The following is a 14,714-nucleotide window of genomic DNA, read 5'->3' on the forward strand; positions in this document are numbered from 1 at the left end:
GTGAAATGTTGAGTGTGGTTTCTGCAGTCTGCAGTCTACACTTGCCTCGTTTCCCACCATACAGGCTAAAAATGACAACAGACCCACATATACACATGCAGGTTTGTTTCACCATCTTCGTGATGACATTACATAGACTACATTGTTTTTCTTTCAGGTTAATAGTGTCTGTGGCCAAACTCTAACTCTACCCCCTCTAACTCTACTTGAAACTACAGCACATCATCAGCATCTAATAAAAACATCTTCTGGTCGAATTATAAGCACTTTTATTTTAGCAGTGAAATGTCAACACTAGTTAGTCGTTTTGAAATATAGGAGAGGATAACTGAGCCCTCACAAGTGTAGCTAAACCTGTAGACACACACACACTTCAACAGATGTCATTTCTTATTTCCTTGTCCCTCTCACAGGAAACTCAGAAAAGGAAAAACTCTCTCAAATGGAAAAACAGGTCTAACACACACACACCCACACACACACACAGCTACATATATGTGTGTATTATATATATATATATAATACATATTACATACATAATATATATATTATATATATATATGGATATATATATATATATATATATATATATATATATATATATATATATATATATATATATATGCATGTAAATCCACCTTCAGCTCTGTGTCGAGAATCGCTCAAGGAAATGCCACAGGAAGTGGTTTTACTGTTTAGCAGAGCTGACAATGACACGCTTAAACTGGTGACCATGGAGATAAAACATTGACAGACACCACATGAAACTAAAGGCATTGATGAGTGCAGGGGCGTTGCTAGACATAAAGCTCTACTGGGGCACCCCCTCTTAAAAAAAAAAAAATATATATATATATATATATATATTCAATTCAATTCCCCTTTATTTGTATAGCGCTTATACAATGTAGATTGTGTCAAAGCAGCTTCACATAAAAGGTCACAGTAAATAGGAACAGTGTAGTTCAGTTTGTAGTGTTTAAGTTCAGTTCAGTTTAGCTCAGTTCAGTGTGGTTTAATAATCACTACTGAGAGTCCAAACACTGAAGAGCAAATCCAACGATGCGCAGCTCTACAGATCCTGAACCATGCAAGCCAGTGGCGACAGCGGAGAGGGAAAAAAACTTCACTAAAGGTGGAAGTGAAGAAAAAAAACCTTGAGAGAAACCAGGCTCAGTTGGGCACGACCATTTTAATTTCTCCGCTGGCCAAACGTCTTGTGCAGAGCTGCAGTCTCAGTGGAGGAGGCTGGAAGCTGGCCTCAGCGAAGACTCGTCTGTCTCTGGAGCGTCACAGGAATCAGTCTCATGTTCTCCACTCCGCCATGACCATCGCAGTAGTTGTTCAGGATTCGGCCAGGTCCAGGATATGGAAACCTTGGGATCATCTCGTCGTTGGTCTTGGGTCGAATCAGTGACTCTGCATAGTCTGAGGGCCTCGGGAAGAGTATCCCCAGGTGGAAATGGAGAATAAAGAAAATAATTAGCGTAGCTGATGTTCACAGTGTATATCAACAAGATGCATAACCTGTGTGGAAGCCCCCTAAGTGGTGCACTAAGTGTATGCTTTACTGAACAGATAGGTCTTTAATCTAGTTTTGAATTGGGAGAGTGTGTCTGAGCCTCGGACGTTATCAGGAAGGCTATTCCAGAGTTTAGGAGCTATAAATGAGAAGGCTCGACCTCCTTTACTCGACTTTGCTATTCTAGGTACTACCAGAAGCCCTGAGTTTTGAGATCTTAAAGAGCGAGTTGGATTGTAGCGAGACAGAAGATTGGTTAGATAAACAGGAGCTAGATTATTTAAAGCTTTATATGTAAGAAGCAATATTTTAAATTCAATACGAAACTTAACAGGCAGCCAGTGTAAGGAGGATACAATTGGGGTGATGTGATCATATATTATATATATTATATATGATCATATATGATTATATATATATATATATATATATATATATATATATATATAAAGTATTGTTGTTATTATACAATTATTATTCTAAATATTCTTAAATGTAACTGGAAAGCAATGTTTAGACACAACTTGAGTGATGCAATATTCAATCTGTTGTCTTAGACTTGACACATGGCAGATAATTAGGTTTATTAAGTCTTTACCTCTCTGACTCGTCATCCCTCCTTTCTGCTTCATACAAAATAATCTATCAGGAGGCATGCTTAGTAAGATCACCGTAATTTTGTTTAAACTTTAGTTTTGTCGATTTGCAAAACAAAAAAGGCTGTTACACCTGATTTACAACGCATGAGCGGTGCATGACAAGCAAGTAGCCTGCTTTTTGGGGGGCACGTGCCCCAGTAAATTGGCTCTACCGACGCCCCTGGATGAGTTCTTCAAGTCAATATATGTTGTTCATTTTCATAAAAAAATTAGTTCTGATCCTTGTTTCTGATTGGTTGAGCCACATAGCCTGATTTAACGCGGCCGCCATTAAAAAACGAAATCGAGGCTGCGGAAGGAAGAAACCCGGAAGAGTCACACATTGTGTACCTGACTGTATATCTTATCAGCGAAGAGAAAGCGACACAAATTTAGCATTTCACCGCTTTCCCAGTGACCTGAAGGTCCGTTCTGAGTGTATAGTGAAAAAAGTGATATCAGAGCTCATTTTCAGTCAAGTTAAAGGAAATGGCATGAGTTAGCTAACGCTTTGTTTCCCAAAAACACGTTTTAGATGCCATTTATCAAACTCAAGTTAATGAACTGATTCTTTCACTAAATTAGACATGTCACGATACTGAATTTCATGAAAACCGTCCATTTCCCGCTAACATTTAAGCATTGTTGAGTGCATTCTTAAACAGCGCTGATTGGCCATTGTGTTCACTGGTGCTCAACAGAAATGGCTGTGATTGGCTGTGAAGGTCATCAGTTCACTGCTCTTCACCGATGTTTACCGAATGTAAATACAGATGAGCAATCTGCTGATGAATTGACTGATCTTTCCGGTTTTAAAACGCTGCAGTGTTCGTGTATCTGTGTTTGCACTCGGTGAAGAGCGGTGAACTGATGACCTTCACAGCCAATCACAGTAATTTCTGTTGAGCACTGGTGAACACTATGGCAAATCAGCGGTGATTAAGATCGCGCTCAGCGGCGCTTCAATGTTAGCGGGAAATGGACGTTGTTAAAACTCCAGTAGCGGGACAACACTATTACAGACAACATGAGGGTGCCCTACAGAGGACTGCAGTGTTTTATCTCTCACCGGGTTACATAGGCTGAAGCAGAGAAGCATCTCCACGGTGTTTACATGCTGCCATGAGCTGAAGCCTAGGAGGACACTTGAGCATATTACTCTGAAAGAGATTGTGATGTTGTTTAATGCCTAATCTGCTTTTAATTGTTTAAATTAAACTGAACTGAATGATATTTAAGTGACGTTTACACCATTTCTGCACTTTGATATCGCAGCAACAGCTGGAGGTGTGTAGTCCACAGCATGTTACTGCAATGTTTACAGTGCTGGTCCTATAATTCCGTGTTTCGTCCAGAGGATGAATTTAGTGTCAGTGGCCCCTGCTTGATGATTTTGTCTTATGCAATATCCATTGGGAGGGTCGCAAATGGACCTGTCAAATGAACGCCGCTCAAATTAATGTTAATTTTGCTGAATCACTTTGCTTATCACTGGCTGGTTATAGAGACCTAAACAAACCAGACAATCCCACAATAAAGCCTGAAAAAATTAACAGAAATGAGCTTGGAAAAAGATGGAGTCTGCCCCATCAGAGGTAGAAGACAGCTGGCTTTAAATGGAGTACATGCTACAAAAACCATCAATAACCTAAACAAACTGCTTTAAAGCAGAATAAATGCTGTATGAAAGCTGTTTAAAAAAGAGATATAAACATATGAGATATATAAGAATATATAATAATCACCTTCAGTTTCAGTAGCAGTGTCTCCCCCTGTTGGAGAAACGGTGAAATTAATCTGAGAGTATTATAAATGATTTACATGAGGGATACAACACAATAACACATACTGTACCAGTCGTTTTTAAACAGCACTGTTGTACAAGACTGAAAGCAAATAGCCGACTGGATGTACTTTATCCCACTTATGACACGGCTACCTGCCACACAACGTAAAACACAGACACAAATCACTGATCTGAGCTGTAATACTTTATTAAATCTTTACTTACACACAAAGACGACCCAAGACACCAGCTAAATGGAGCAAGAGTTATAGACAGACAAGAATACTGTATATATGTACCATAATATATGGATGTGAATGTATTCACTGTGCTATATTCAGAGGTTGTTATCTGGAAATAACATTACCTTGAAATGTCTCGACTGACCAATCAGAATCCAGGATGATTAGATTATCTTAGAAAACTTGAATTATGTTTGGTATGATTCATTTGTAAAGCAGAATGGTATTGAAGGAGTTTCTCCATAGAGGGATTAATAGAGAACAAGCACCACATCACAGTCTGACACAGCTACACATTACAAACAATGAACATAACAAACATAAACCACAGAATACTGCTTCTGCATGAGGAACAAGCTTTAGTTTCCTCTCTTTATACCACAGATTAACCAAAAGTGAACTGTTTTTCCCTGATATTGAACTTTCCCCAATGTCATCAGCCCGCTCGTAACTTTAGCTCCTTTAAATGAACATTTACTCGCTATAATTTACAATAATGATGATGTAACGATCATTATACATCATCTCATATCATTTAACGTTCACGTAATGTAGCTTACATGACTGATAACTGAATATTAATCAGGTGATGTCACGACTCCACCAACCAATCAATGTATTATTCATTCATTCACTTAGTCTCTATTTCAGAGGTCGCCACAGCGGAATGAACCGCCAATTATTCCAGCATATGTTTTACACGGCGGATGCCCTTCCAGGCTTATCATTGATGAACATCTGTGTGTTTTTAGCAGAGAGAGACCAGACTGACCTCCACAATAAGAGAAAGATCAGTCAGATTTAATAAAAATGTTTTCCAGGACAGACATAATGCTGAGGAGTACTGAAGTAGCTTGAAGATTGAAGTATTTCTGAAAGTGCTTAGTATGCTTTATGCTTAAACTGATTGTTGATAGTGTTTGGCCTGCTTTTTAGCCTAGTTGCAAGGATCGTGAATATTAATGACTACTGCTTCTGCTCTTACACTCCTGCTAGAGCTCTCAATATGAACCATATGTAATTCATTCATTCATTTTCTTTTCGGTTTAGTCACTTTATTAATCAGGGGTCGCCACAGCGGAATGAACCGCCAACTTATCCAGCATATGTTTTACACAGCGGATGCCCTTCCAGCTGCAACCCAGTTCTGGGAAACACCCGTACACACTCATTCACTACGGCCAGTTTAGTTCATCAATTCCCCTATAGCGCATGTGTTTGGACTATGGGGGAAACCCACGCCAACACTGGGAGAACATGCAAACTCCACACAGAAACTGACCCAGCTGGGGCTCGAAGCAGTGGCCTTCTTGCTGTGAGGCCACAGTGCTAACCAGTGCTTTGTTCTCTGAAATCTGGACTGTGTTAAGCGGCTTTGACACAATCTACATTGTAAAAGTGCTATCAAAATAAAGATGAATTGAATTGAATTAACCATCGAGCCACCATGTCACCTAAAGACACTGAAATCTCAGATTAATTCATCCACATATCTCAATATGATCAGCAAAATTGTTTGAAGAACCAAATATATATATATATAAAACCAACCCTATATCCCCAACCCTATATATAAAACCCTATAGACACCAAATACTGTTCCCACCTATATTATATTGTATATAATAGGTATAAAGTAAAATAACACAATGTTGGTTTGATATTGACGGGTACCACAGATCCCTCACTGATACTCATCCTCTGACTCAGCGTGGATCTGGTATAACGGTGACCATGATCCTGATAGTCTTTGCCTCGAGTCTGAAACAAACACACACACACACGCACATGCACACGCACACGCACACGCACACAATATGGTTTTGTTAATGTAATTCATTACTGGCAGAAAAGTCAACTGATAATCAGGGGTGCGTTTCCCAAAACCATCGTTAGCCAACTAAAGTCGCAAGTTCTGTCGTTACATACATAGTTAGCTGATTTGGCATTTCCCAAATACATCGTTCCAACGAACATTCGGAAACTTGAGCACTTGCAACTACTGTACACCTCTGGAGCTGTGGAGCTGTGTTCTATTCCGTTATCCCCCCTATGCCCTATTCATTTAGAACATTCTGACATTTAAACTGGGAATGATTTAAAATAAAGCATTAAAGTCGTCTCTCTTAGGTGTAATTTGCTTTCAGATTATTCTTACAGTTCAGTTTTAGCGATCTTCATGTTTACAGTTGTGCTCCCTTCGCAGTGCACTTTGATGTCATTTTGCACACAGCCTCATAATGAAAGCTATAGGTGACCTATTTTTTAAAAGCGGAATTTATGTTACGTCTCCAAAGCTTGTGAAAACTAAAAGCATACGTTAATGCTTTTAATGTATAGCGGGTTATTTATGAAATATCTGCACTGTATATGACAAGGGCCTGCAGGGTAGAACATTTCTGCAGAAGTGTCCATGTGTCAAATTGTAAAAGTAGACTTTTCTAAAAAATAATAAATAAATAAACAATATCCTACCTAATAATAATCATCATCATCATCATCATCATTAATATTGTTAATATTAGTAGTAAAGTATGATTTTTTTTCATTTCCTAATAAATATTACATTTCATTTCTTAATAAATCGCCTCATTATTCATTTATTTACATGATTTATAAATGATACGTGTTAGCTTATGTAAGTGATTTGATGTTTTAGAGTAGATTATGTAATGTTCTCAATGTCTTTAAATGTGTGTTTGTGTAAAACAATGTAATTTGCACAAAGAAATGATGGAGTTTGGAACATTTGATTTATATATTTATATATAAATCAAATGTTGTTGTTAGGATGAGACAGATCTACCTTTAAACACTCCAGAAAACTGATCTGATCATTCACCAATGGTCTTTTTCTTCAGGAAGACTCGAAGCAGTAAAGCAACGACGCCCAGCATAAGCACAGCTCCAGCCACTACGCAGATCCAATTTAGGTTTGGCAGGCAGTTCTTGCATTTTCCATCTGTTCAAATGAAAAAACATAAAAAATAACCTATAAATGAAGACATCACAGTGGAGCAGTGGAGGAAGTTCACAGTTATAAAGTGAACAATCAAGTTGATATGGACTGTCTTTGTTTTTTAGGCTTTCTCTATGGAGAATTCACGCAAAAGACACGATGTACACATGCGTAGCCAAATTCACGTACGTAAAATATTTATTTATACTTACAAAAACAATTCACATGCACAAAATAAAAATACATTTTCATAAAATACGTTTCACAAATGCAAAACACCATTTGCAAATATATAAGAGTGTACAAAAAGTTTTGAATGTTTAAAATTCACGAGTTCATCCTGAATGAGAATGTGCAAATCCTCTCTCACGTACGACTCACCCTGAATACCAGTGTGTGCATTTTTTCACCTGATGCATTGTGTCTCATGCGGTCCATCAGTATGTTGACGTTCACACTAAACCACTGCTCTTTGTTCTTTCTTGACTGAGTGCCTTTCTCCCAGTAATCCTCCTGCATTTTCTCCTTCATCCACTGCTGTTTGGGAATCTTTCTCTGGTCTTTGCTGTTATAAGAATCAATCTGTCTGTCATCTACCAGACCCATAGCAGAGAACGTATAAATGCCTGGCAGATCCACAGGTCTGGACAAAACGGTGTAGATGTAATACAGAGAGTGCTTCTCTGAAGATGAAGAGCAACAAAAAATATCCACTAAATTACTATTGACTAAAATCATATATGAATGCACATTCATATAAGAGCTGAAGAATATGTTTTCTGAGAAACAACAGACAAAATCCCAAATCCAAGAGAAATACCCTGAGGTAAAGTTGATCATACAGTCAGACATTCTCCTTAATAATATAATTTCAGAAAAGGATTACTTGCACATTCTAAATAGGGAAATCATATTAGCAGCCTGTCACAGTACAGCATTGCTCACGGTCAATTAAATAGCGCTAATGTTGTTGTGAAGTTGATTTCACACCCATGATTCACAGTAGAGCGGTAAACAATATGGGAACGAATGTGCGAATATAAAACCAACTCTCATTCAATCAATCCTTATCAAACAAATCCATCGACGTAATACACTTTTGTCACAGTATTTTTTATTTTGTACTTCAGTTTTTGGACAAAATCATTACAGGTTGAGGAAACAAACTCCTGTTTAAACGTTAACGGGCTATACGCACACGGACTTTTAATTTTCAGCCAGGTAGCCCCAGGGCTTCCGGTGAACTGTCTTTCCATTACAAAACTGTGACGTTTAAGATCTGATTACTTTAAAAATCAGCGATGCTCACTTAATGTTAGATATACGATATGAAGTGGGTCTCATATTGTACAAGAAGCACAGCATTAAATCACATTTCCCCCCGCCATGTATTTACAACATGACACTTTATTTTACCTCAGTATTTTCAATGGAATTTCTGCGCTAACGTTAGCCTGTTGCTATACTGACGGCGCTAGCGGTTACGACCGTCCTTCATCTCGTTTAACGCTTGAACAACTAAATGAATGCTTAAATCTATTTAACTGAATGTATTGTTATACAATACAACATCGATGCTGTAAAAACAACCATGTGAAAGAGAAAATAGCGAGAAAAACTCTAGCTGTGCAAAGAGCCAAATAACCACTTGAGTAAGTAATCTCCCAGTGTAAATAAGCGTTAATATTTAACGTACTACGTCTGTAATTCAAGCCTTTCTAGTTTTTTAGCGCAATGTGTCTCTGAAATGGCAGTAAGAAAGCTGCTTTCACTTTCATTTCTCTAGTAAACGCTTAAAAGTTCATCATTTACCTGCTCGACATGAAGGTAAAGTCCCATAAAGAAGAAAAACAGAAAGCAAAGTCAAAACCTTGACGTCCATGATCATCAGAAAAGCCTTGATTTCACTGATGTCTACACTGTTTCTACATGAAATAAAGAACAGTCTGTGAAAATAATAATAATAATAATAATAATAATAATAATAATAATATATGTATTTAATATTAACTGAGTAAAACCATGTCAACAACTGAGATCACAGGGAAATGAATGGCTACAGTCAAACTTTATCTCAGAATTAGATTTGGCCTGGTTTTCACACACTGGGTCACACGTTGTAATTAGTAAACATTCTGTAAACACAATGTAAGTGGATCATACTCCAATGCAATATTATGATTTGTTTGTTAAGGTTAATCAAGCACATAAGCATTCATTTATTACATGAAACATTACATTTAATACATTAATAAACAACATAATGCCCATGTAAAGAAAATAAACTAGTAAACTGCAACTTTCCATATTTTTAAATTAGAAATATTTGCTATATGTAAACTACTAGCTAATGTTTGTATCTAGTTTATGTGTGTGCTGATTCCATGTTTGAATATGTGCTACAGCAAATAATGACAAATATTTTAGCCAAAACCTGCTATCAATTCCACCCTTTAAAATTAAGTTCATTAGTATGTTCTCCTCACACTATTAAACATAACATCAGCTATCTCAGCAGAGTTGTAAGAGAGAAAGACTGACTGCATCTGTTTACACAGATTTCAGTAGTTTATTTTAATGTCCATGTGTTCACACTCTTCTGAAAACATATATTAAGTTGCGATTTACCACCACTGGCATGCTATTGGGCCTGTGATTGGGGATGTGGGCCCCCTCTGCGGTATGCCTCCCTTATTTTTTTTGTGTTAAAAGTGGTAACCCTAACCCTCACAGTAATAACTCGATGAGATTGTATGGGTGTTTTCCAGAACTGGGTTGCAGCCGGAAGGGCATCCGCTGTGTAAAACATATGCTGGAATAGTTGTCAGTTCATTCCCCTGTGGCGACCCCTAATTAAAAAAGGGACTAAGCCGAAGGAAAATGAATGAATGAATGAAAAATGCTTATACTTCTGACGTACAGCCGGTTTCTATAGTTCACCTCTGCATTTCTAGATGCTGTCTGTCTCTCCATATCTTGCAGAATAACTACTATAATATTGGGTACTGTCATCATGGCAAAGACATCAGTTATTACAGCTATCGTGTTGAAAACACATACATTATATAAACAGCACTAGAGTAATATGTCAATGAAATATTGACAGAAGGGTTATTTTATAGCTATTTTACCATACTTTCAGCTCATTCATAAATTGACCGTGATTTCGCGATGAAGCGAGCTACTTTCACTTTCGTTCTTCGTATTAAAAATAAAGCTGATCATTTATCTGCTCGAAATGAAGGTAAAGTCACATGAAGGAGATGAACAGAAAGCAGAGCCAAGCTTTGTTGAAACTCGTGGCTATAATTGTCAAACCCCGTGTGGATATTTACAGTTCTTTACAAACTGAAAGCGAACGCCGACTTCTTTTGCTTTTATTGGCAGTTGGCAAACAGCTTTCGGCAGCACCACCGCCACCCACTGGCCTGGAGAGTGAACCAATGATCTAGAGCAGTGCTTTCCAACCTTTTTTGCCTGAGACCCCCTTTTCCCCCGGAAAATAATGTAAGGCCCCTCCACATTTAATGATATATTGTTGTTTTCAAACAAACGGTGTGTTTATTACTATATCTAGATCCGTTTATGCACAAATAATAGCCTAATGTTTCCCAGAGATGGGTTGCAGCTGAAAGAGCATTCGCTGCATAAAACATAAATTGGCGGTTCATTCTGCTGTGGCAACCAGGGATTAATAAAGGGATTAACCCAAAAAGAAAATGAATGAATGAATAATAGCCTAAAGTAAAATATAAAAGCAAAACATCAGTAGGCCATTTGTAACTGAAAAGCTTAAACCTTTGGCCTTTAAATTGACCCTATTTGAAATTCAATGACAAAAATATCAGTATTCACACTGGTGTATAAGGGGAATAAGGGTGTTTAAGGGCCGTCGCGGCCCGGTCACGTGACTCGCGGTGCGCTCGCGTCGCGGCCCCGGGTTATTGGTACGAGCTTGTGCAAACACTAGAAATACGCGATTTGCCGCCGTCATTTGCAATCTCTATCAGTTGAACTTCCTGCACAGCCATGCTGGATTCACCTGATTTGTTGACAGTGGGTTGCGGATCTATTCCTTGGCAGTTCGTGGGTCGTTCACTGGGCCTTTTTCCCTTAGGAAAGAAACTCTCTAAAGACGTCTGTTTCTTACTCATTTGCTATTTGTGGGTTAAATTTTGGTGCTCAAGTGACCGAGACAAGTCCCGTGGCGTTAAGTGAGAGAATACGCTCATTTTTCAAAATAAAAGATCGTTCAGACTCAAATAATAAATAAAACAGAAATAATTAACGATTTCATGTGTGGCCCGGTACCAATTAATCCACGGCCCGGTGGTTGAGGACTACTAAGCTACGGGATATAATGAACTAACGCAACATGATCATTCTCCTAATTGTCCACTGTTAAGAGTTTTTTTAAATATGACGCGACCCCCCACCCCCACCCCCCACAAAGCTCGCTGAGGCCCCCTTGTGGGCCGTGACCCCCCTGTTGGGAACCGCTGATCTAGAGCTCTGTTTATATAAAAACCTCATTTTATATTTAATATATTTTGTTGTTTTTAAGTGTTATGAGTTTCTGTTCCTTATATTCTGTAGTTTTTTTCAAGAACATCACTTATATTTGCCCCCCCAATCTTTGTTGTGCTATCTTTAATGCAATGCGAGAAGTATGAGATGGAGAGAGGGATGTTAAAGCATGATCTACTCTTCTCTTCTCCACATCTCCATCACTGTGCTTTTCTCAATCCAGTATAAAGACATATTCAACCCTGTGTGCCCTCTTATTCTTGTAACATCCCTCTCCTCTTTTCTATAGGCTGCTCAACCCTGTTCCTGGAGATCTGCCTTCCTATAGAGTTCAGCTCCAACCCTGATCAAACACACCTGAACCAATTAATCAGGACCTGAAGAGCACTTGATAATTACAGGCAGGTGTGTTTAATATGGGTTGCATCTGAAATCAGCAGGAAGGTCGATCTCCAGGAACAGGGTTGAGCACACCTGCTATAGGGTATGTGCGTTAGTAAGCTAAAGGACTTTTAGTTTGCCAGTAACCCGGTGAACTGTATGCCATTGCAAAATTGACGCGTTTAAGGTCTGTTTTCTTTTAAAAAAAGAAAGGGTGACACGATGACTCAGTCAAGGCTTGAACCAGTGAACTTCTTGGTGTGAGGCCACAGTGCTAACCACTAAGTCAGTTGGTGTTTCTGTGTGGAGTTCACATGTTCTCCTCGTGTTGGTGTGGGTTTCCTCCGAGTGCTCCGGTTTCCCCCACAGCCCAAACACATGCGCTATAGAGAAATAAGCTGAATGAAAATGGATGAATGAATGATTTACTAAATTGTTCAAGACACACTGTTAGTAATGACTGTTTGGTGTAGTGAAATCTAATATATTTACTCTCACTATTGTTAACTTGCAATATTAAATGTTAAGGATAACTGGAATTTTCCAGGCAAATATTTAATATTTACACATTTACTTGATGTTATATATGAAATGAGTGGAAAATATTAATATTCATTCAGTTGTGATGTTTAAATATTTTCTAATGGTAGCAAAGCTAGCAATATTAAGTCATTTTAATTTTAGATATGTCGTAATGGATGTGTAGTTTACAGGATTAAGAGGAGAATATTTTAAAATGGCGTAAAAAAATGTATTGGCACATTTCATATCAGTGGAGATGTGTCTTCATCAAACTCTTTTATACCAAATGTACTAACTTGTAGCTATAATAAGATCTATTCAAACTGATAAAAGCAATGTTCCTGCTGCTAAAACAACACATGACAATACTTGATTAACTTTAGACTCAAAATTAAAGATATTCAATTAAATTTTACTTCATGTTTAACCTTACACTTCGAAATTAATTAAGTAAATTGTGCCTGACATAAGATAGTAATTTGTTTGTGCAAATTGTTACGAGGATTAGTTAAGAGTTATTTTTTTCTGTGTAAGTGTTTGCAAGCAGTGTATATGGGCTAAATTTATTAATTCATTCATCTTCCTTCGGTTTAGTACCTTATTTATCAGAGGTGTCCACAGTGGAATGAACCGGTAATTATTCCAGCATGTGTTTTACACAGCAGGTGCCCGTCCAGCTGCAACCCAGTTCTGGGAAACACTCATTCACACACAGACACACACACACACACGCACACACACACACACACACTCACTCATACACAACGGCCAGTTTAGTTGATCAATTCCCCTATAGCGCATGTGTTTGGACTGTGGGGGAAACCGGAGCACCCGGAGGAAACCCACACCAACACAGGGAGAACATGCAAACTCCACACAGAAACACCAACTGACCCAGCCGGGACTCAAACCAGTGACCTTCTTGCTGAGAGGCCACAGTGCCACCCCTGGGCTGAATCTACACAAGTTACTATTAAACATGACTCATTTTAACTTGTTTGTTTAAATTCAGCCCATATAATTTGTTTTAAACCTAAAAAATGTAGTAAGGACCGAGCTGGGTGACCCCTGTTCTGTAGGGTTTACCTGCATCCAAGAGTGTTTCATTACTTCCTGTTTAATTTCTGCCAGATGAGTCTAACTGAGAAATTGGCAGCACTTCTGCCCTCTCCAGTCCCACCACACTGTAAGTCTCTTATATTCCTCTCTGACAGGCATCTTCCTAATCCTCATCCGCTCTTCTTATCTTCTGCAACTGAAACGCTCTCTATTTTAATAACCGGCAGCTTGTACTTGAAAAAATGTTGGGATGCTTGCCTATATGGGCCCATGATCCACAAAACAAGTCTGAATGTAAATAATGGGAACTTGAAATGTACACATCATCTGAAAGCTCAACAAATAAGCCTTCAGGTAATGTATTGATTTTTATAGGAGTTCTGCTTTAGATCTGACTATTTCAATATCTTAAATCTGAGGGTGCAAATAAATAGCAATCACTTTTAAAGTCGTTTAAATTAAGTCCTTAGCAGTGCATACTAAAGGGAAATAACTGAAGATATACTACACTCTCAGAAATAAAGGTGCGCGAGCTGTCACTGGGGTGGAACCTTTTTAAAAGGTAGACATTTTTACTTAAAGAGTCCATATTTGTACCTCAAAAGTATATATCAGTACCTACACATTTCAAGAGGAACACTTCTGTATTTCTAAGGTACCAATATGTACCCCTGAGGTATTAATATGGAGCTTTTAGGTACAAATTTGTACCTTTTGGTAAGGTTCCACCCCAGTGACATCTCACGCACCTTTATTTCTGAGAGTGTACTGATTTAGCTCAAGTAAACCTGTACTCACACAAAAACCGATGACAGCAGCTTTATATTCACAGTAAAATCTCTGTGGTCAAAATAAACATGCAATGATATGAATAAAAATCATCATTTCAACTTATAGGCATTTGTATACATATAAATGTGTGTGTGTGTGTGTGTGTGTGTGTGTATGTATGTATATATATATATATATATATATATATATATATATATATATATATATATATATATATATATATATATATATATATATTTATATATAGATATATATATAGATATATACATACACATACATACATACA

At 37.8% G+C, this 14,714-nt stretch overlaps 1 protein-coding gene across 1 annotated transcript; it reads right to left on the reverse strand.

The window, feature by feature from the left end:
• Nucleotides 1-7,022: 7,022 nt before the first annotated feature.
• On the reverse strand, nucleotides 7,023-9,039 carry LOC130217034 (major histocompatibility complex class I-related gene protein-like). Its single transcript, XM_056449018.1, has 3 exons — nucleotides 8,960-9,039; nucleotides 7,558-7,830; nucleotides 7,023-7,150 (listed from the first exon to the last, which is right to left on the reverse strand). Exons 1-3 carry the CDS (start codon nucleotides 9,033-9,035, stop codon nucleotides 7,023-7,025), a joined length of 477 nt encoding a protein of 158 aa, XP_056304993.1. The 5' UTR covers nucleotides 9,036-9,039.
• Nucleotides 9,040-14,714: the final 5,675 nt, after the last annotated feature.

The sequence above is a fragment of the Danio aesculapii genome, chromosome 3 (genome assembly GCF_903798145.1).
Source record: "Danio aesculapii chromosome 3, fDanAes4.1, whole genome shotgun sequence".
In the NCBI taxonomy this organism is placed as follows: Eukaryota; Metazoa; Chordata; class Actinopteri; order Cypriniformes; family Danionidae; genus Danio; species Danio aesculapii.

What these genes read in the sequence shown, in the direction of transcription:
- LOC130217034 (XM_056449018.1), bottom strand. Translation starts at nt 9,035, where the DNA reads ATGATCATGGACGTCAAGGTTTTGACTTTGCTTTCTGTTTTTCTTCTT. An exon ending in TTTACCTTCATGTCGAGCAG is followed by an intron (nt 7,831 to 8,959) that starts GTAAATGATGAA and finishes CTTCATCTTCAG; the next exon opens with AGAAGCACTCTCTGTATTAC. An exon ending in CATGAGACACAATGCATCAG is followed by an intron (nt 7,151 to 7,557) that starts GTGAAAAAATGC and finishes TCATTTGAACAG; the next exon opens with ATGGAAAATGCAAGAACTGC.